General features: G+C 36.3%; 3 protein-coding genes across 7 annotated transcripts in view; 1 reads left to right on the forward strand and 2 right to left on the reverse strand.

The window, feature by feature from the left end:
- Window positions 1–62: 62 nt before the first annotated feature.
- On the reverse strand, window positions 63–10,325 carry LOC105455644 (X-linked retinitis pigmentosa GTPase regulator). The gene is made up of 12 exons (XM_011699115.1): window positions 10,257–10,325; window positions 7,147–7,272; window positions 5,660–5,752; window positions 5,308–5,370; window positions 4,010–4,333; window positions 3,502–3,654; window positions 2,813–2,977; window positions 2,610–2,731; window positions 2,453–2,533; window positions 1,513–2,329; window positions 1,283–1,368; window positions 63–568 (listed from the first exon to the last, which is right to left on the reverse strand). The coding sequence occupies exons 1-12, from the start codon at window positions 10,285–10,287 to the stop codon at window positions 545–547; spliced, it is 2,085 nt and encodes a 694-aa protein (XP_011697417.1). The 5' UTR covers window positions 10,288–10,325; the 3' UTR covers window positions 63–544.
- The window catches only part of LOC105455643 (HIV Tat-specific factor 1), a 26,886-nt gene continuing 13,283 nt past the window's right edge, over window positions 9,526–23,128 (forward strand). The window contains exons 1-2 of one of the 5 annotated variants that reach the window (XM_011699114.1): window positions 9,526–9,755; window positions 11,664–12,437. In XM_011699114.1, coding sequence (XP_011697416.1) covers window positions 11,706–12,437 — 732 coding nt within the window. In that variant the 5' untranslated portion in view covers window positions 9,526–9,755; window positions 11,664–11,705. The other 4 variants (XM_011699113.1, XM_011699109.1, XM_011699112.1 and 1 more) reach the window with 4 other exon arrangements.
- Window positions 12,838–21,114, reverse strand: LOC105455642. The gene is made up of 5 exons (XM_011699108.1): window positions 20,746–21,114; window positions 14,977–15,249; window positions 14,550–14,786; window positions 14,229–14,436; window positions 12,838–13,930 (listed from the first exon to the last, which is right to left on the reverse strand). The coding sequence occupies exons 1-5, from the start codon at window positions 20,843–20,845 to the stop codon at window positions 13,696–13,698; spliced, it is 1,053 nt and encodes a 350-aa protein (XP_011697410.1). The 5' UTR covers window positions 20,846–21,114; the 3' UTR covers window positions 12,838–13,695.

The following is a 23,128-nucleotide window of genomic DNA, read 5'->3' on the forward strand; positions in this document are numbered from 1 at the left end:
TATGTATCACTTTAGTACTTGTACTCTATTCCTGAAGATGAAAACACTGTAAGGTAAGCTTGTTATTGCCCGAAATGGAATTTTGTAATTGGATTTTAATAAAATATGTTTATCCAGATACCACTGTACATTTTTCACATTCAGCCGTTATCTACTTTATATGCCATAACATGTCGATTTATGCATATCTCTCTCTCTTTCTCTCTCTCTCTCTCTCTCTCTCTCTCTCTTTCTCTCTCTCTCTGATTACATGGAATCAATTTCTGTAACTTATATTTACAATACCTATATTAATTATTAATATAGACGCCGTTTTATTAAAGATTTTTGTCGTCGCGTAAATGTGAGATAGGAATCAATACGATATACAGGATGTAGAAGATTTCTGTTAATTCTATGTAAATGCATTGATCAATTATAAAGAATTGTTTTTGATATAGATTATTGATTTCCGATTCCACAAGATTTTGGTCCCAACGACAAACATATGTCCCATATTTATAAAAATAGAATTAATTGTAATGTCTCTTCGAAGTTTCCTCGATCATAGAATTGTGCATGTTTTTGACTGAAATACAAAGAAAATAATTATTCAATAATAATCTTATATATAGTAGCAAATATATTATAAAATATAAAATATAAAATAATAAGAGTAATAGATAATAAAATATGAACATATTCTCTGTAAAATAGGTTTTACAGAATTCTTGTTTCATCAGCGTGTAAAGAATAATAATAGAAAAGAGAGCAGTTCGTATTTTTGCAAGCAATTAGAATAAAAAAACTAGGTTAACTAAACGAGCAATTTTTAGGTCACAATTTAAAATTCCGTACGAGCAAACACTCAGATTAGATTAAATACATTTTTCTGCGTGTGATTCCACAGTGAAATCTAAATTTTTATGAGATCCTTCTTATTAGACATGGACACATATAAAGATTTCACAGATAAAATTTTGACAATTTTTATTATTTTGCGGACTCCACCTTTCTTTGCTTGTAAACGACGAACAGTTCCAGTTTTTTTTTTAATTTTCATTTTATGTAACATCTGCGCTATTTATTTATAATAATTGTATACTATTAAATGTTGTTCTTGTTGTTTTGTTTGCTTATTTAATTTATTAATTTATTTAGATTTTATTATATGATTAAGTAAAATTCAAAACACATCTCAAGAATTTCAAGACTAATTAAATCTTTGAATAAATGATATTTTAAATTATGACATTGCTCGGTTACTTGATCTGGTTCTTTATTCTAGTTGTTTCAGGTATACCTTAGCTTTCGGATTCGTTGCGCTGCTTGTCTTAGTTCCATTCTGCACCTCTTGCCGTTTTCCTTTGAATAACTTCGCCATCTTAGCTAAAAGACCATAATCGATTGTGCAGTTTTTTACTCGTGAATTCTACTATTTTTAAATTAATATAGATGATTTTGAAGAATAAATTGTATTTTACAGGGTAAACTTTTATTTAATTTTTGAAAAGAAAAAAATGCTTGTGTTACCTGTTCGCGGCGCCGGTGATTGCACCACATCAGCATCGTCCTGCGTGCCGTCGATCTCCGTTTTTTCCACTTCCTCAGGACGTTCATCCTCCTCGACTTTTTCTATTGAATTCTCGATAGCTTCCACAGTTTTCTTCGAAATTGCGGATAATGATTTTACAGCTGTCTTTGCACTTGAATTTTGTTTGTTATTCGTCATCTCTTCGTCATCTCTTTCTTGTTCACCCTCTTCGTTCTCTTTTGAAGATTCTATTTCATTGTTCGTACCTTCGACACTTCCGGATTTTAGTCTCGGTGGTTTAGGCGGTGGTACAGAATTCGTCGTCTTCTCTCCCTCTTCCTCCTCTATCCTTGGAAGTTCTTTTTCTGCACATGATTCCTCAACATCCTGCTCTTCTATCGTTGCTATTTCCATATTTTTATTATTTTCTTCATTTTCATTATTTTCATTAATGTCTTTACTTTCACTATTTTCTTTGCTTTCAGTATTATTTTCAGTATCATGATCTTCATGATCAATCTGATCTTTTTCCTGAGAGTTTTCCGATAGATTAATTTCTGAGGATGGACTCGCGGTTTTTTCGTCATTTACCAAAGATGAAATTTCTTCGTTATTAACAATATCCGTGTTTTCCTTTAGCGAGTCTTCCTTTGGCGAAGAATTTATTTGTGTGCCATTATTGGATGTTTCACTACTTTCATCAGGATGATATGAATCATCTTTTTCATCTGTCGATTTCTCCGTACTGTCTACTCGATGTTCATTCTGCATATTTACAGGAAGCTTTAAAGGAGGTAGAGAACTTTTTTTCTGCTCCTAAAATTGACAAAAAACTCATAAGCAAGTTTTATTAATTAAAGATGAAAAATTAATTAATAGTTCATATCTATCATAAAAATCAGTGCATATATATATGTATAATAATATAATTGCATTTACGGAGTCTGGTTGTCGCTGCGATTGATAATCTATCTCGTGTCTTCGGCCAACTAATATCGTATGACATCCCCCACAAGCAACCTGCAAAAAGTGCACAAATAATTAGAATGCGATAAAAATGTGATAGTTAATTATTTAAATGGACAAACGAAGTTACATTTGAAATGAAAAGCTCCTGATATTTGGCAGCAAATGTTACTTCATGAACGTTATTTTCGTTCTCTTCCAGACCTAATTTTCCATGTCGGCCGTCACCACAAGTGAAAAGTTTGCCAGACTCTGTTATTTATAATTAATACGATTATTAATGAGAGGTTTACAGATTCAAGAACACAATGATTAAAGCAGAATTTTAACTACCTGTAAGTATAGCGCTGTGACTTTCACCGCAAGCGATCTTGACGATCTTTTCGTTTTGAAGAGCCCCGCGCGGAAGAAGTTTTGGTGTATGTATCTCGTTAACGTTTGTGCCCATACCAAGTTGTCCACTGGCGTTACTACCAGAGCAGTAAATATTGCCATTTTCTAAAAAAGTGAACAATGTAAATTTCTAAATCTTGTAAAATTCTTGATTGTCCTGGCGAAAAAAACATCTCATTATCGCATAATATTTTTGAGAATTTCTTTAAAAATTTGAATTTTAAATTTATGAGGTTTTCTAAAAAAATATCTTTAATTTTTTAAAATTTTATTAATTTTCTTTAGAAATTATAGAATAAAAAATTTTAAAATATTTCACATATGAAGAATTATAAAGAATATAGACTTTTGCAGCACTTTAAAAAGTGTTTTAATTCGTATAAAAAAATCTGAAAAATTTTCTAAGAAGTTATAAATTACATAAAAATTTTGGAAAATTCTGTAATTTACATAAAATTTTAAAAAATTATATAAAGGTTCTAAGAAAATTTTGTTATCAAGGTGTGTAATATTCTAAAATACAAAAAATAAAATAATTATAAGATCAGAATATCTAGCTGCTGAGAGATTTGCGACTACACGTCGTAAAGCATTGAAGGTACATCGATATTAAAATCTATCGATCCTACCTGCTAGTACGAGTGTGTGATGGCCACCACACGCGACGTGAAGCGCCGGTGACGGTAATTGCATCTGTTTCGGCGCGACTTGTGTAGAAAAGTTGACATTAATCCCGAGCTTACCACTTTCCGACTCGCCGCAGACATAAACGAGACCGCTTTCTGGAAACGTCGCCGAATTACATACACACTAATGTATTTTACGACCTGTTGTGTTCGTGCGAACTGCTATAAGCGTGCCGCAGCGGAAGCGATTTTATCTCGTGGAAAGTGTACTGTGACGTCCCAGAATACTTGGGTAGATTCTTGGAACTCAATTTTTATTTTCTCGGATCAACATCTTGAGATATTTTACTCCTTTCTTTTCGTCTCTACTGAACGAGTATTAAAAAGATGTCTTGTGGAAGACAAACATGAATATATATGTTTCTGTTTTCTTTTTGCACGTATACTTTGAGCTGTTATATAATCCGTTACGTCACGTAAAAGTAAGTGTTGTCATTAAGCATCGTATTACCAGTCAAGAAAACTGAATGATAATATCCCGCGCTGATTTCCTTCACCGGCTCAGGAATGGGGACCTTTGTAGGCTTTTTAACCAAACCCGAAATCCCTGGTAATCCCAACTGTCCCTCCAGATTGCTTCCCCAGACGACAACCCCGCCGTCGCTCGTCAGAGCCATTGAATGATGCGATCCCGCTGCGAGTTGGACGACCCGCGGTCCAGCGAGTCCGCAATCGTAAACCAAGATTGGAGAACTGGAGCTGTCACCTATCACGGAATTTTCTCGACCCAATTGACCCTCCTGATTGCTGCCGCATGCGAAGATCTTCTGAGCTCCTAAAAAAACATTTTAATATAAGCGTTCGATTTGTTTGAATTGTTCGAACCGTTAACTTAAAAATGCCACTTGGATTTTCAGCAAATCATAAAAAATAATTCAGAGAGAGAGAGAGTTGCCGTTCATAAAGATTAGATTAGAGAGATTAATTAAGATAGATCAATAAAATTAGCTATAAGAATATTTTCGCGAGCTATTTGCCTGAAGCGACTTTAATCGATTGATCGAAATTAACATCTCGAATTCCTACTTAGAAAGCTAGTGCGAAGTGGCGTGCCATTTAAGAAAGTTCTTATCCAGTTGATCCCTTCAAACGAGAACAAGTTTGAAGTTGAATGACTCGGCAAATATTCGCCGAAGTTCATGACACGCAAAGCCACATATAGAAACGGCATGGCTCGCTTATAATACCTCGCATCTGCTAATGACAGCTATATGTACGTACATACGTATGATGTACGTATAAGGGGTGTTCCAGATATCACGTATTTACGATATATTGCCTCGGCAAATATAACACTAATTATCGGGAACAAAAAGTCATTGTGACATCAAAATGGCATTAAGACAACTCCGAGATAATTAAAAATCACTTTTTGATCAATCACGATTTCATTTTAACATTTAGATCCACAAATATAAAATTAATAACTTTAATCTTGATTTAACTTACTGTTTATCTCTTTTTAATTTTTGTATTATAAAGAAAATAAAACGAATTGAACTCCGGTTAAATCGAGTTAACCGTGAATTGTGAAACCAGACCTTAGACGTTATCGTGACCTGTTGTTCTCCTTGGAAAACTAATTTTTCATTTCTCACGCCCTAAATCCTCGTAATATATTCTGTATTGAGAAAAGTACCATAGATTTTGATTTTTGTACTTATCATATTTGCATTTATCGAGAGAAAGTACGTTTGGAACACTCTGTATATTTACGATACACTCATATATGCATTACTCGCTCCTCACCTGTACATATTAAAGTATGCGCTCTCCCACATGCCACATGTGTGACTCTTTCCGGTTTCAGAACTGAAACACATTGGATCCTTATTAAAATCAGTAGTAGCACATTAAACGGAAGATTTCTGCACAAAATTAGCTTCGACATTTAATGATTATAAATTTCCGACACGTTCTACATGAAAAAAAGTTTTAGAAGAGATCAATATTTTCGAAAATTAAATTTAATTAAAAAAAATAATATATTAGCAAAAAAAGAATGGCAATTAATAACGATATTTAATATTAAACGTATAAGAACGTAGTCATCTTATTAGCATTCTAAATTTCTTGCTGTTACACAATAGTGGCTACAAACTTTTTACACACGACGGCTTGCTGATATGATTTTTGTGACCTAGGCCCAGTTGACCCCAATCGTTACTGCCAAAAACAAAGAGTCTGCCAGTTTCTGGAATAAGAAAAGAAACAACCGCGAATTCAAGCATGATTGAAGAACACGTATTAGACTAAGATCATAATTCCGCAGAAACTATTCTTAACATCAAGATAACATTTATGTAACATGAAGTATTCAAGGAATCTAGGATCTAAAAGTATCTAAAGATATAAATTCACGAGCAGTAAATACATAGTTACATAATTTTAATTGCGGTACTAAACGGATGGCAACTGTGCGTATATACAAGTGAATTCCATAACGAGAACATTATGGAGAAATTATATGGAGAAATGTGTAAAAATGGTTTTTTATCTTGTTGAATAATAACAATAAAAGAATAGACGAAATAAAATTTACATTGTGAATAAAAATGATGAAATATTAACGTTTAGCTTATAAATGAGGGATAATTAGATAATGTTACATCAGCTTCATTATCATTTAACAGCCCCTTTTTCATTTTCACTGATGCAATACTTTTTTTTATACGCGAGATAATAACGCAATATTTTTTTTATACGCGAGGTAATAACGCAGCACGTTTCGTCGAGAAGCGTCAAGCTAATAACAATGTCGGCTACGCCGACCGCTGTGTGTTCAATATCGATTTACTGGACAGTGGATATTCCTATGTAAGTACAACCGAACTGTATATACTCGCATAGCATGCTACAGAAGCTGTAAATCACGCAGAATCATACAGTATCGCGTTATAAAGTGTAATATGAATTTCAAAAACAAAATAACTAAAATTTGTAATTCGATTTTTAATGTATTTTATTAATAAATGTGTCGAACTGTACAAGTACAAGCAAGAACTAGGTAATATTTTACAACTGAATTCAGAAAAAAAGAGAAAAAAAGATAAAGATTTCTACCGAAAGCGTTCTTGTCTTTGTTTATTAGTAATTACCTATTTTATCCGCAAACATTGCTTATTACGAATACATAGTTTACCGTCAACGCTACACTTCGCAACATTGATTAACAATATTCAATGAAAGGTATAACTAACCTGTATTGTATTTCTTTCTTATAGAGTCATTTGCTTTCAATAATGCAAGATAGATCCTGTATTGTTTCTTTCTTATAGAGTCATTTCCTTTCACTAATAATAAGTTAGATCCGTTTCAAATTGAATTTGAATTATTTGGAGTCAATAGGGTATTTCAATTATTCAATCTGGATTCTAAGAGTATTGTATCCTTATGATTCAAATTGGATCCAATCAGAATTTAATCAAAATCTTAAGCTAGACTTATATTTCGAATATCTTCGATGATGAATTGAGGACTAAACCCTATAGACTATGCTGGATTATGCCGGATTAACTTGGATTATCGACTATTTTATAGACTGATTTATTATGAATTCCTCTATGAAGGAACAGGTTTAATACTTACGACAAACAACGGCGGACTGCTCATCTCCGCATTCAATAATGACAACCGGATCCTTACGTATGAAGAAATGCGAAGCAATGTTGTCCGCAAATCTGCTACGGCCGATCGTGAACACCGCCCCAGTCTCTACAATGTGCAAAGATCGATATATCGTTAAATATTGAAGGCAAGATGGATCGTGCTGCCTATCTTTAAAGCGCGTGAATCTTTCGATTGATATCCGATCGATCTCGCATTTAGATTTTTGCCTTGAAATAAGTGAAGTCCTTTTCAGAACGCCGTATTCAATAATTTGTGCTTGAAGTTCCGAGCTATTATTAATAAAAATCTGTACTTGTGTGTGAAGTCACATTTTTTTATTGTAAGAGTAAGGTATATAATAATTATCATTATTATGAAATTATCTTTGTTATTGCATTATCTCTAAGAATTTATTGTAATGTACTATATTTGCAACACGCACGATCGCAATTGTTGCACATTAGTCTCTTGCGTAGCTACATAATTTATGCATTGCAAGTATATCTATATTGCACGTATTTGCGTGTAAAACGGCTTATAGCAATCTTTAATCTCTGACTTAAACAGTTAAGTATATTTAATGTTTCCAGATTTATCACGTAGATGGTAATATACATGTATAGAAATCGTAATCTTTAAAGTTCTCTTGAGAGATTTCAAGATTTCAGCGTTATTTTCAGAAAACAAGAAAATGTCGAATGTAAAGCTCGTTATTTATGCTATGTTCAAGGTAACGGAATTAATACAGAAATATTTCCTCAAAGAGCTAATTATCGGAATCTTCTATAGATTTTTTTATTTTCTGAAACGTTACGGCTGGAGTGTTATTAAGAATATATTGAGTACGATAACGAAAAGTACAATTGAGTGCAAGTTTTATCACTGCGTAACCTTGGCATAAATTAAGTTTAAAAGCCAACGTGAAGTAAAAAGGACCGGAAAGGCGTTAAGACAGTTAATGCCGTCCCAACCCGAGATTAACAGTGGTATTTCAGCCTCCCTTCGCAAAGGTCAATAACGCAAAACCGGCGATAAATCCTTCGAGATCTACGCTTACGTCTTGCTTATCAAAAGTTCAAACGGCGGCCTTTTGCATAATTCATTACGCATCTGTCCTTCATTTGGACAGCAGCACGAACTATCTCATTGCGAATCATTCTGTGTTAAAGACTTTTTCAGTACGTCGCGAAATTATAATGAAAAGTACAATTGTACCTAATATTCAAACTTTAGACTCTAAAAGTATTTTCATAAGTCTTTAAAAATTTTTGTAAAGCTTTAAAACTTCCAAACTTTTATATTTTCAACTTTGATTATTATTTTAACTCTTAAATTTTCATGTTTTAAGTCTTAGTTTTTTAAATATTACCATTACATTGTAATTTTTAAATATAGTATTATATCATCTTTAAAATCTCAATTTGCATGTCTTTTAAATTATTATTTATATCACTATTGTCATAATTTCATGATTTATAAGAAGAATCTCAAGAATCATAAATAATAATAATTTTATGTAAATTTTAATTATATTTTCAGTTAAATAAACCGCGCATCGATTATTATCGGATTTACAACACCATCATAAATTGAAGCTGGAATAATATCACAAATTGAATTCATCGTCAATTTAATAATATAATGACGCTATAGGTCTTAAAACATTGCGAAGAATCATCTGGATAAAAGTAAGTATGTATTCCACTTTATAAAAGATTGATAGTCCTCAAGAAATTCACATATTTTCTTAGGTTATTGACCCAAAGGTCGGTTAATAGCCGCCAAATTGCTCGGGAAAGCAATGTATGTATACATAATCTGGTAGTCGATAGCGATTCCACGCGGATAGCAATTCATTCATATGTAAAACATTCAAAATATGCGAGCGGACTAGGTCACGTCGAAAGCACCATGGAGACTGTGTGTGCATTAAAGAAATATAATAGAGATATCAAGAACTGCAGACAATTAAAAAAATAAAATAAAATAAAATTTTATTTGTTTTTACGAGAAAACGAGAATTGTGAACAACATATACGTTACGTTTATAAAAAAATATTGTGTGTCAAAGAATGTTAGAAAGGGAACAATTATTTTCTCGTTTTACGTTGAATTAATTCTCGTGCTGTTTGCTATCGAATAAACGTATCGAATTTAATTTTGCGATGCACCGTTACTGCGAGCGTACATGTTTATAAGAGGAAATTAAGTGGCGGTCTAGCGGAGACAAGACATTTTTTGTCCCAGCCATTTATCGAAATTGCAATAACAGCGCGCGATAACGCTGGCCAGTAAGTTAATGATATGAATACGCACATATATGACTCGCATGGAACGACAACGCGGTGGCATTAGCCGATTAACGACCGGATTGTGCTGGTAGCCGACAACGCTTCTAAAGCACAACTGGCTACTGTCTCGCTATTGAGGACGTTCAACGCCACGTCGATTAGGGAGCCGGCTAAATAAGAGATTTTGCGAGTTTATTTGACGAACGGATTGCGTGCTGTTATGGACTACTCCGCGTGGGCAAGGAAAAAAAAAACTCGATTGCGAAATGTTTCCTCGTTCTATAAGCTGTGCAAAAGGTGCTCGTGAAACTTGGCAACTTAAATTGCGTATACATTTACAACTTTCGCGACCCTCCCCCTCCCCCCGCCCGCGTGCGCGCCGTCGGTGGATTAATTCCAACGAACTCAATTATCATTTGTCATCGAGTGACTAACTCGTGTGAATCCCACGACTATACACACTCGCGCGATCGCTCGATAGCAGCTAGACGTATCGATTTTCGTTTCTTCACGCCAACGGCACGAGCGAAACAAGGGGTACGGTCGACCGGGGGTTTTAATAATGCCGGGGGAGCCGTGCCCGTTGTTCGCCGAGGGATCGATTACGCCGGCCGTGCCGGCGTTAAACGATGATCGAGAATATAATACGCCTATAGAGTTTGCAAGTGCGTGACAAATTCGTGCGTGCGTGAAAATTTAAATTAAAAGAGATTTCTTTCCTCTTAATTTCTCTTTTTCCTTCTGTTTTGCGTGTGCGTGCTTTTATTCTGTTCTTTTTTTTTTTTTAAATCGTTTTACCGGGTATGGTCTCTATGTCCGGCAGGCCCATGCTTGCACCTTGCGCCGCGCAACTTGCAGCCGACTGACCGCCAGGTAAGCAGGCATGCTCGCTTGGTGCTGCGGCGCGGTTCGAGCCGGCCGCGTATCCTAGCAACTGGAAATCAATTTCTAATGGCAACACGCGCGGCCGCTGCCTTTCTTTAAAGGCTAAAAGAAGGAACAGGAGCGCGATCGGCCACGGCGCGGTTCTTTGTGGGCGTCGAAAATGGCCGCGGTTTTTCGTCGGCGGTTTATAAATTATAAAGTTTCGCGGTTTCTTCTTGCATTTCTTCATTATCGCAGCTAAACTAGAAAACAGCAGCGCGATACTTTATATTTTATGCAGTTTACGCTATTAATAATTAAATTGAGCATTTATCATTCTACGTAATACTTTAAAGATATTCATCTCTTAGACCCGATTGTATCAACATTTATTATTTTGACCTCAAACGAAGCTTAACTCTTTCTTTCTCTCTCTAAAGCCTTGAGAGAAAGAAAGAGAGAGTTTTAAGCTCAAGATCAAAGTAACGGCATTATCGGGCTTTAACGTAAAATATATTATAAGCTCGCGTGGCAAACTTAATTAATTATAATTACATCTTCTGTAATATTATTTATAAGTAATATGTAATACAAAAAAAATTAATAATTATTTTATAGCATGATTTTATTGACAATATGAATGTAGCGATATTTTATTTTAATAATATATTTTTGATACGCGATATGTTTCATATATATTTTAGACAGGTACCTACAATTGAGAACTGTCCTCAAGTTCCGGATACCAGAGAGATGCTTCTCTCTGCGGATACTTTTCCAAATTTTTACACGTTAATACCGCGTTTGACGTATAGACAGCGCTGATGTCACGTGACACCTGCTCCAATCGCGTCCGATTGTCCGAACACTCCGAACTGCTCCGAACTTTAATGTGTATCGCGCGTCGGTCACGTAGGCTGGTTTTTTCTATCAATTGCTCGATAAGAGTGTAATATATCATTGTCGCATTGTTGATTGTCGTAAGCTCGCGGATTTGTTGATTAGTGCAACTATCGCCGTGGAATTCGCTGATGCGAGGAATATTGGCAGGTATGTGCGCGAGAATTCCTCTATTGCCAACGTTTCTAACCTGTTTCTAACCTCATTTCTCTGGAGCGTTTATCTCATATTTTGAGTATCCGCGACCAATTTGTTGGATAAAGGACTAAAAAAGAATTGATGAGCTACGTCGGAACGAAAGTGCGTGATTTTATCTCGTAAGAACGTACATTCGTACAATCTTTAAATTTGTATTTTTTGTTTGTATTTACGTTGTATGTAGTACATACATACTCATGCCGCCGTTATAATAGTATCAATAAATTTCTGTCTGTATTCAAGGTCGCTCTGTCATTCGGAGGCTGATCTAATGAGCCATTGACGATGGCTGACGTGCCGTCAGTCACGGAAAATACAGAGGAGCCAGGCAAACAGGAGGATCTTATGAAGAATTATGAATTCGACGGGCAAACGTACATATATACCGACAAGGCAACGAACATTACCTATAAGTTTGATCAAGAGACTAATAAATGGATTGTGAAAGAAGATAATGAAAGTGCTGATAGTGAGAGGAGCCCCGACAGGACGGAGAAGAAAGAAGATGCTGGCCCCGAAGCTGGTGCTGCAGCTGATGCTTTCGGCTTCGAAAACGACACGCACACTTACACGGATCCAAACGACGGCAGCGTGTACTTCTGGGACAACGAGAAGAACGCCTGGTTTCCGAAAGTCGACGAGGACTTCATGGCCAGGTATCAGATGAACTACGGTTTTACGGATACGAATGCGCCTCACCAGCCGAAACCACCGGAGCCGAAACAGCCGCCGCCGCCGCCGCCGCCCCATCAGAAAGCCAAGGAGGAAAAGGAGCAGAGGAAAGCGGAGGCCAAACGGAAAGCTCAGGAACCGCCGACCTGGTTCGAGGTCGACGAGGCGCACAACACCGCTATCTACGTATCCGGCCTACCTCTGGACATTACTATGGACGAGCTCACGCAACTCTTCACCAAGTGTGGCCTCATAGCGAGGGACGAAAGGGGGAAGGACAAGATCAAATTGTACAAAGACGGCAACGGGGAACCGAAGGGGGACGCTCTCTGCACCTATATCAAGGTAAGAATGTATGTTTTAACGATTCAATTTATATGTATGTTTACCCAAAAAAAATATTCTATCTATAAGTTGGGAATTCTTAACATTTCCTCTATGAAAAAAATCTTACAAAAAATCTTACACAAAACATATTCCTCTATAAACATGTTCATCTATAAAAAAATGGACGTATATACTATGATCAAGACTATGATGAAGAATTATACATATATATGCATAATTCTCGACGATATTCCTCTTTTTATTTTAGAGTATCTTCTTGAAATCAAATATCAGAGAAAAATCCTCTAGAAATCAAAAGGATACCGCTAAAAAACAGAATATTTTTTTTGAGTAACTAATATGTGAATCCGTCCTCAATTCCCTTTTAATATTGCCGATAATAATCGCACTGTGAAAATTGGTGTATCAGTACTTTATTGTATATCGTTAAATACAGAAAGTATATTTTGATGGTCCTATATTGATATATTTACAGACGAAGCAATGAAAAAAAAAATAACGAACACAAGAGTGGATCAAAAAAATTAAGATACTTAATAAAACAGTTTTGTCTTGCTTTTTGACTGACTGACTGCAATTCATTTATAAAAACTACGCACTATGATTAGCATGAAATGAATATCGCTAGTATAATTTAATTAATTATTGAGTGATAGCTCATAATTGCTTACTTCATTCGCGATCTGGCCGCGCGAAACAATGGCAAGCGTCGAATGTGAAATTCTTTTATCACTTACATTATTACGGATTACTTACGCGTTACAATTAATTAATTATGCGAGACATTGCTCAGCAAAATAATCACTGAACCAGAGGAAGACAGATATAGAGAGACGATGATTAATTTTCTGTAGTGATATTACGATATAGATAAGTACACAGAGAATATTTAGATGTCAGTAACAGTATTGAATGGCTACAATACTCGGATCATCATTAATTAGAGTACATCAGTAGAATTTACATTCACAAACTTTGAATATTCAGAAGAACCTCAAGGAATTTATTTCGAGGTTAATTTTAATCGCAATAATTTTTCACGATCCTACAAAATTAATACAACAATAACAGCCATAAATAATATATATGTGTTGTAGTAAAATAATGTTGGCAGTTCAGTACTGTGTCGTTGTAGTAAAAGTTAAAAAAAAGACTTTCGAATAGTTTTCCTCTTAGCTGCTTATATTATTGTAACAGAGCAGTAGTAAGGCTGTAATTATAATTAATTATTGATATAATTATTCGAGTTTTTCTTTTACGGCTTCAACAAAACCTCCTCTCGCGCTAAGTCGTTTATTTTATTATGAAACGAGAGAACGTCGTTTATATCCGCTAAATTCTGGGCCTGGTAGCCATTGTAACCGTTGGCTAGAAAAGCGCCGTACTCCCGTCCTCGGGGCACTACTTGGGCAACCCTCGGCGCACTTGGTTGCAAACGGGTTCTGTTCGCACGATGCCGCGTGTGCTCTCTGGGCTGCATCATCTTCACACTGTCAAAAATTATTTCGAAAAGATTGTTAGTTGTAGGAAATTCGAGTTACTAGATATTCTAGTTATTCTAGGCTATTTTTAAAAAATTTTTTAAATGTATCTTATACTTATAAACTTATTTTTTATTTAATATAAAATTTATTCTTAAAAATTGTATGGTAGTGATTCCAAATTTCTTAAGAATTAAAAAATGTATCTTATCTTTATAAACTTATTTTTAATTTAATATAAAATATATTCTTAAAAATTTCTTAATAATTTTATATTGAATTCAGTTTAATATGATGGTATTAGTACTTAGAAGGTGGTCGTGATCCCAGTTTGATGCCATGGGCCCATTGTTGATTTTCTTCTCGATTCAACCAATTTCTTCTCATATTCGACCGATTCTTCTTCTTTTCGCCCTGTTTCCTCTGCTCGTCCGAGTACTTCTTGCCCTTCCGTCTGGGCTTTAATCTTTGGTTTTGCGGCTCGAAGGGATCTTGCGACTTTTTGCGTCTCCTGGCTGAAAGGGTGGCAAAAATATCATGGATAAATTCAGTTACATTTATATCAGTAAAGTTGTAATATATGTACGAGAGCTTTCTCTGCTGTTGATGTCTCGAATGCGTTTCTCACCTAAACGACCGGCGGGCACTTCGCATACGTAATGCTTCCGTTCCATACAACTCCTTGCACTCCACTTATATTTCAACGTGGGATCCATTATGATGCAATGCCACGCGTACTTCTTGGATCTCCCACCGAGTTCCATTTTCCCGAAACTTTGGAAAACCATCTTTTCACCTGTTACACCCCACTCCCAGGCCATCTGTTGCCAGTTGAAGATCCCGCCGATCCATCGCTCCAATTTCGCTATTGAGATTTGTAGATTTAGACAAAATTATCGATATATAATAATTATTCGAATTTTTCTTTCACAGTTTCAATAAAACCTTTTCTCGTGTTCTAAGTCGTTTATTTGATTATGAAACGAAAGAGACGTCGTTTACATGCGCTAAATTCGAACGATGTAAATAGTTCAGACGAAATAGCTTATACTCACTAAACTGCTCCCCCATCAGATACTTCCTCAGCATCTTGTCCTTTCCATTTCTGTCCAATATTGCCAGAGTGGCATTTCTGTCCTTGCAGTGAAAGTACGCATCTCTCCATGATGCCGTGCCGGCGCTCAGATAATAACAGAATCGTTTCAATCGAAAGAATCCCACGGGACACGCGAATCGTCTCACGGGTTCATGCTGTCGCAGTATTATAGACTGATTAGCCAGAGGACTAATGTCAAAGTTTGGCGACTCCAAAACGGCCGAGGATAAACCTAAAAGAAAAAAAAGAAATAAGTACAATCTCATCATATCTTGGCAAATTGCAAAAGTTTCATATTTTCGGAGTATTCGGAAATATATATCTTAAAAATCTTATAGAGGATAGAGAAACTTTGTATAATTTCAATATTTTTTATATGTCTCCAATTATTTCTAATTGAAGAAAAAAAAAGTTATGACCAATTTTTCGTATAAAGATGACAAGTTGACGCACACTACATTTACGATTCCTATTCTTTTTATATCGATTGCCAGAAATCCTTTTCAAAGCATATCAGACACTTCAGAATTCTTTGAAGGGAAGAGCGTCATCTTGAGCGTCACAACTCTTTGTAAATTATATTTGTAAATGAGAAAACGGGATGTGCTAACTTCACAAAGGTGCGTTACACTCTATTTCAACAGGTTCTATTTTGAACGTGAATTTTATGTTCTGATAAATCTCGGTATTTTGAAATGCATATTTTTTTACCCTTTACTCGTATAATTTATGCGCATAATTGATGCGTTCCGAGTGAATACATTTTTGTTCCGTGGCCTTGAGCGGAATTTAAGCATTATGTAATACGTCGTCTGTGGTTCACGCGTGACTAGGCGCCGCACCATTGCACAGCCGGGATATAATATCCCGAGCATTAAATTATTCAGCATTGTCTCGTAAAATAGACTATTTAACCCTCCACCCTCTCTGTATGACATCAAGGTTTGCAACATATATGGTTTATTATTAAAATGTAAATGTCCTATTTTGAGGACACGCCCGCGCGTTTCACATCGTGTGACTTCTGTAATCTACCGCGGTAAACTTATAAATCATGGTTTTATCTTTGTACTCATATGTATTCGTCTCAGGTGTATGTTTACGCGATACTGTAGACTTTACTTATCTGACAAGAAACAACAGAAAGAGACACATTAAATCGATGGCTCGGTTTTGTTGAGGAAGAAAAAAACACGAATTTTTTTGTTCGTTACAATTTCGATCTGCCCGCGGCAGATTCGATTGGTTCGATCGATTGAAATTTTTAGGGCGTGCCAGGCTCTCCGAATGAAACAGACCGGCATAAATAGAGCAACTTTCTACGATAACGATACGTGATATTGATGTGCGCATACAATAGGTACTGTTATCTGTAATTGAAATGTCAGATTAAAGCGCCTTAAACAAAGATAATACAAACAATTGAAGAGCTTTTGATTTTCGTATCCGGGAAGGTTTAACAATTTCAAGAAAGGACATGCAACTTGCGACTTAATAATCTCGCGAAAGATTGTAGCGGAAGGATTTGTCCAACAGGTGTGTGTGTGTACGTGTGCGCGCCAACGTTTATCGTAAATTAATGTAGCTATTACGAAAGTACACATTATAAGCGGTGCAGCAACGATACGTTGGCAATGATTGTTTGTCGTATTTGTCCAATTAATTACTCAAAGATCCATCATCGTGAGTCATCGTCGCGTAGATGAACCTCGTGGCGCGCGCATGTCACTGTAAATTCCATTTATGATACACAACCAGTATCGTATGACTATTAATAAATACCAGAGATTTAACCTTTCCGCCCGCAGGCCTCCAATATGGAAAACACATTCTCGTTCGCACGACAATTACGCGTTGGAAGAATCGAGCGCTTTTATCGAAGCTCGTGTCCGATTCGCAATCTCTCTAGCGCGTGTAAATCGATGAGGTAAACAAATTGAAGTAAGTGGAAAGGGGATATTAGGCCTCCGTTAACTCTACTTAAATCGGCATAACGTAATCGCTTTAATATCACGATATCATATTTTGACCTCGATAACAAATGACGCGAGGTTAATGAATTGGAAAGCAACTTTAGCTGCGCGTTCTTTTTTTCTCTCTTTTTTTTTAATATCTTCGTAATAAGCAAGAAAAGAAATAGGCATTCGTGAGATTACAAAACACTCGGAAAGAAAACTCTAAAATAAAAATACTTAATCGAGATCAAATGCATGGCGTTCAATTCAATATTTTTTGTTCTTTTAAAACATTATTTCATATATACACTTTTCTTTGACAAAATCATCATTGAGATTGCTAGTAAGAAGTGCAAACAATACAGGCTGTTTTACTCTAAATATAGTTTAGATTTTGCTTGTATGTAACATTATATCTAAATTGACATCTAATTGCTGATGGGTAGAGTTTTGATTTTAAGCCATACGATACATATGTACATACACAAGTATATGATATATAGACCGCAGATGTAAATGGGTCAGATAGTTAATCGGTTAGTTAATGCCCGGAGCGCACGTTAAAACCTAGCGATTGCACTGAAAGTCTATTCGAAGCGTTCGAACGCATATTTACGCACGTCAGAATTCTACGCTACGAGAGAAACTGGTTTCCACGAACAATAAAAACCAGTAGCACTGTCCACAATTCCACGCCTCTTAATTATAGTGCTCGATCGATTTTAGTTAGTCATCGACTGAAAGTGCAGTACTGCGCATGTACTGATTTTGAATGAGCTCTATAATTGCGCGGAGGAGAGCTTCGGTCGTGGTTAAACATGGTAAAGAGAATTGTGAGATAAAAAGTTTTTTTTTCGTACTTGAGAACATTATAAAATCCGTTCTAAAATTCCGGCGAAGTATCCCCTCATCGCCGGAATTTTCTACGCTTGCACGTGAATTTACAAACTATGCTAAAGTTTGTTGCAGCTTTATATACGACGCCGCGATATACGACTTGGTTTAAAATGCGAAACATAACAAACGAGATGGTCAGCGCGTATGTTGCATATTTTATTTTGGCAGGAAATTCAGGTATACCGAGAGAATGTATTTAAATCTCTAACGTGAAAATTCATCCTAGTTTCCCCAGTTTTTGCAAAACATTATTTGATACGAGTATAATGAAATTGAATTTTCTGCATTCTAATGTTTCTTTCATTAAAAATTTTAAATTTATAAAAACCGTTTCGTCAAAATTGGTTTTCTTGGAAACGTCATATTTATGAGTGTTGGAAATAATACACTTTTTTTTTCTTGATTTACACGCCTTCTTACTGTAACATATGCCTCTCCTTATCACAGGTGTGCAAACTGCTGCCTGATACCGAAATAACTTTTGCGTTAGCTGCAGAAAATACCGTGGAAGTAGCGGCGCCTTATTCACATAAATATTCAGCCGTATAGGAAGTCACGCGAAACTATTTTTTCTATATTGTTAATCGCATAAATACACAATTATACGTAATTGTTTTTAAGAATTGCCACGCATTATTAATTCCTAAAATGATTATTATTCTCATTAAAGAAAAATATAGGTCACACGAAAGCACATGTGAAATACGAAAGATATAACTTCTTTTTTGTTAGCGATGTATTGCACAAACATGTGAATATTGTCAACGTAGTTACGAATTGCAAATATCATCGGGTCATAGTCGATAAACTCGCATAAGTATCTAACATGCGCTGAAGTTATAGCTTTAGAACTTTACTTGAAATTAAAATTGTAGTTGAAGTTGATAATTCTCGTTTGCAGCACCCATTATCGATAGCTTTGCGCGATTGTGTTGCAATCTTCAAAGAGAGGTCTCGCGGAGAGTCATCCGATATTTTCAAGCTCGTCTAATCGACTGATATCGATAGTCGCGACGGGAAATTATATTTATGGTGTACGCCTGCCCACAACTTGCACTTTCATTCATACAACGCGTTTATGGCACAAGGCTAAATCTCGGTCGCTTGGGTGGACATTCTTCTGATATTTCCAGAATTTATCATCTTTACTTTCGCGAACGGACTGCTATTATCGGTAATTGGTCAATTAACCTTTGATTTTTATTCACCACGTTGTCAAAGGAAGTTAATCGGCTCCAGGTGAATTAAAATTTTATTCGTCGTAAATCGTACGGACTGGGCGGTCGTTTGACTGTAATTAATTGTTGAATAATTAAATCATTTAATATTTATTCTGCAATAAAGCTTTATCTCCCGAATTGTACGATCAATGGCACACAATTTCTCTGTAATAATTATACCAGTGACTAATTTTTAATTTCTGAGCATCGTACGACTGTAAACATTTTACGATTTTGTTGTGATCAAAGCTATTCTCGCCGCAGATCCGATTTGTTGGTATCGTTCCGCTGGTATCGTTCTCGCTTCGATCGAAAATAGATCGCTACGTCTGTGTCATGAAATGCCTGTTGGACTAGGACACGTGTTCCGATCGTTAATTTATTCGCGGTTTCCATCAGAAAATGCACGGTAAAATATGCGCGTCCCGAAACTGTCTGCGTAACGTTTCACCTGCAAGCAAGCGTTTAATCTTACATGCAGAAATTTCACATGTACGTCTCATATAAAGTATGCAGCTCGCATTTCTTTTGAGGCAGGCCTTAAGCTTTTATTGAACTTTACTCTAGCAAGACGTTAAAGTCAGCTTTCTCAAGAAAAATATGAATAAAACAACGTCAGATTAAACAGGATTAATAATCAAAGCACTTCTCTCAGAATAAGGAACATTTTTTGCATAGTGTTAGCTTAGGTCTATATAAGACTTCGCCAAGCTACTTTCATTTATTTTATATTTTATATATATTTATATATTCTGCTACATTTATAATTTTTTATTTAAAATTATTGAAAATTGGTCGTACTATTATCACACAATTTTTAAATTCGTGCAAATAACAATTATACGTTGTGTTTTCGTAACTACCAATCTATATTGTAAGTGTCATTAGGCTGCCAATTAGCAAAGCGCGTAACTGCTAATATTATAGGTACGAACGACTCAATGGTGTCTCAAGATATTTATTCACGATTACGTCTCGATTATCCTAAACATAATCAAGAATTTTTTTATATTTGATATTTCTAAACTTGCAAAATAAAATATTCCAGTTAGCTGTTAATTTATATTAACTAATAAATAAAAAATAAATAATGATCGAGTTTGACCGAAAAATTTTTTGTGAAATTATAATAGATTAATTCAAGCACTGCTTTTAGATTATCTTTAATTGATATTGCCTATATTTCGACAACAAGCAAAATTGCAGTAGGTAGGGCAATAGATTAACCGCGGGGTTAAATACAGGTTGATTATATAATAATACCGAATTGTGTTATTACGATGGGAATCATAATAGTAGGAGGAAGCCATCCTGATACTCTCCCATTAAACGACCATTTATTACTGTAATTTCGTTGTTTCTATACAATACCGATCCCTGAATATGGTGTCCATCGTAAATTACCACTCTGCGCACGTGTACTTTTTTTTTATAATACAATACTTTTGTATATTACTTTTTTGTATATACAAACTTTTAATAACAATTTCTCACGTCTCAAAAATATATGACTACTTTTTCTCGTTACCTATTTCTTCGGATTAATCGCGCGCGCGCTGGACTCTCACCGTGTTTACCCACTCACTCCGGATCGTCCTCCTCATTGAGATCGTCCGCGATCTGCTTAATTCACCTTGCGCACTTTAAATTAATTACCTGCGACGCACAGAAACAGGGCCCAGCACTTCCACATGTCTACTCCACACGTCGGTTTATTCGCCGAGGAGGTGCTCGATACAGAAGTCGCAATACGCATGCAGAATCGTCCTCATTCTCGTTCCTTGAACCCCGCCTCGCTTCCGATTTCACACATTGGTAATCGTCGTCTCGTAGATCCGCGGAGTCGCGCAGGGGAGGGGGATGAAGAAAAAAGAAGAAAGATCGGCCGATCCGATTTCGCACCCCTAAGTCCCTCTTTCCTCGAGATCGAAGATACCTCTGTCGCGGGTCGCGGATAGGTACAGATCCCAGACTGTCCGTCGATCCGGACGATGGGGGACCGTTCTTCGGCGGAGGTTCGCGGCCGACTGAAGCCGCCGCTTCCATTCCGCTCGGCGCGTACCTTCGCGCGCTCCGAGCTTACGAGCGGAATTCTCTCGCGCCTCCCCTATCGCGCCAGACGCTACCGCGCGATCCTTTTCCCGATCCCGAGGAGCGCACACGGGTCTGTCATACGGGGAATCCGTCTGGCTTACCCCGATTTCCGTCCTAAGCGAGGCCAAGCTTCTTCGCGCAGATTATTCACGGAGTTAGCCGCGCGACTATTCGCGCTTCCGCATGTTCTGCTTATTTTACAAATCACCCGCGTGGGACGCGTTTTCGTGAAAAGATTTCTCGTATAAAAGTACACATCGCGTAGGCGATTCGCATGTATAATAGTTATTTGTGTCGTGTCAAAGATTTTCTGTCGTCTACGTTTTATGCAAAAAAAAAAAATTTCTACATCTATCGTCTACGACATTCTTGAGTCTGCATTCCTTTGATATCTGCGTTTGCCTCGATTTCGAAATAAGTGGAATCTATGTACGCGGCGTATATACGAACGGCGGCGCGATTTAATGATTTCTGTTCACGTTTTTTGCATAATAAACCACCAAACGTCGTAAGACTCAAGGATGTATGAAATTAGCAAGCCTAGAACGTGCGATAATTACGAGTCAACGATATATAGGAATTGTTGAACAAACTCAGCGTAACTGCGTCGACTATTCGCGAAATGTTTGAGAAACTGCGCGTCAACAAAGGCCTGAAGTGCCTTAACACACTGCACTCAATATCACTATCGTAAAACGGAGCGTAGAAGTGTATATATATATAAAAGCACATAGTAACTTTGCAACTGAGTAAAGAGAAGATTTCAAGACCGCTTCAATGCCGAGAGCACTTTATCAGCAATGAGGATATTCTGTGAATATCGAAACTAGAACTAACGAGTTATTGTTACTTTCTCAAGTGCTATTAAATGACGCGGAATTATGCAGAAAGAAATATGAGGCGCAAAGTAATACATGCAAAGGTGTATTATTATTTATGGCGCTCGTAACTTGGAATTAATGAAGAATTAATCAAGCCGTAGTGGAAAAATTATTCAGCGATAACTTTCGACATTTTTGTCCATCGAGTCTTAATTCCGCTCATTCATTGAATTCTGTCTAGACGGGAGTCAGTTATTACTTATTACAGTGATTAATAACTTTGTAATCAACCGGGGACACGATTTCTCCGCCAATAATAAATCCAATTTTTATATTAGTTAATGATGTAACGATACCGTGAAAGAGCGTGACGACCTCAAATTCGGCATATATATATCCACTTCTAAAATATCATCGAGACGAGATCTACCAGACGAACCGTTTTCCGTTTAATGGCAGGCTGCCAATTGGGTGCATTAACGTCTATCAGTCTGATAGTATCTTTTGGAGAGTTAACGTCCAAATGGAGCTGATTAGAATGTAGTAACAGGAATGGCAGGGAAATGTCAGCAAATAATTCTGAGATATCGCGAGGTTAAAAGCGCAATTTGCCATCGGCGAATCAGATTTCGCGAAATCTGAAGCTTGATTATATTCCTATCGGCTTTATCTCAGAGAGATTTAAGCATAGTACGGGGGAAGTGCGCATTAAATACGGTGCGGTACTCAAAAAATGTGTAAAATACATTCTGAAAATCCGACTATTGCATCGCGTGTGTCAGAAACGCCTGCGTCTGTTCTACTTTATCTCTAAAAAATGCACCGACTGCATATTCGTGATAGCTATTATGCACTCATACGACGCCCTTAGTCACTATGCCGGTTGTATAATTTAGATAAATCCATATTTCTCTTCTTCTTTCACACGAGAGACAGCTATTCTTGTCATATTTTTGCACGGAAAGAACGATTTTGTTGAAAGGTCTAAAAATTTTGCCGAATATAGATCTGAAAATTAATTCTTGTTGAATCATCAAAAATTTTGTTGGAATATTAAAAATGATAAGCATTGCTATAAAATGTTTTAATATTCTAGCAATTATTTTGAGTTTCCAACAAAATTA

The sequence above is a fragment of the Wasmannia auropunctata genome, unplaced genomic scaffold (assembly GCF_000956235.1).
Source record: "Wasmannia auropunctata unplaced genomic scaffold, wasmannia.A_1.0 LD335888.1, whole genome shotgun sequence".
Lineage (NCBI taxonomy): Eukaryota > Metazoa > Arthropoda > Insecta > Hymenoptera > Formicidae > Wasmannia > Wasmannia auropunctata.

Coding starts and splice junctions, on each gene's coding strand:
- LOC105455644 (XM_011699115.1), bottom strand. CDS start 10,287: ATGGGCCTGCCGGACATAGAGACCATACCCG. Junction 2,330..2,452: donor CGCAGCGACAACCAGACTCC/GTAAATGCAATT, acceptor TGTCAATTTTAG/GAGCAGAAAAAAAGTTCTCT. Junction 1,369..1,512: donor ATCACCGGCGCCGCGAACAG/GTAACACAAGCA, acceptor ATGGTCTTTTAG/CTAAGATGGCGAAGTTATTC.
- LOC105455642 (XM_011699108.1), bottom strand. CDS start 20,845: ATGCGTATTGCGACTTCTGTATCGAGCACCTCCTCGGCGAATAAACCG. Junction 14,787..14,976: donor TCTGATGGGGGAGCAGTTTA/GTGAGTATAAGC, acceptor AAATCTCAATAG/CGAAATTGGAGCGATGGATC. Junction 13,931..14,228: donor GGATCACGACCACCTTCTAA/GTACTAATACCA, acceptor AATTTTTGACAG/TGTGAAGATGATGCAGCCCA.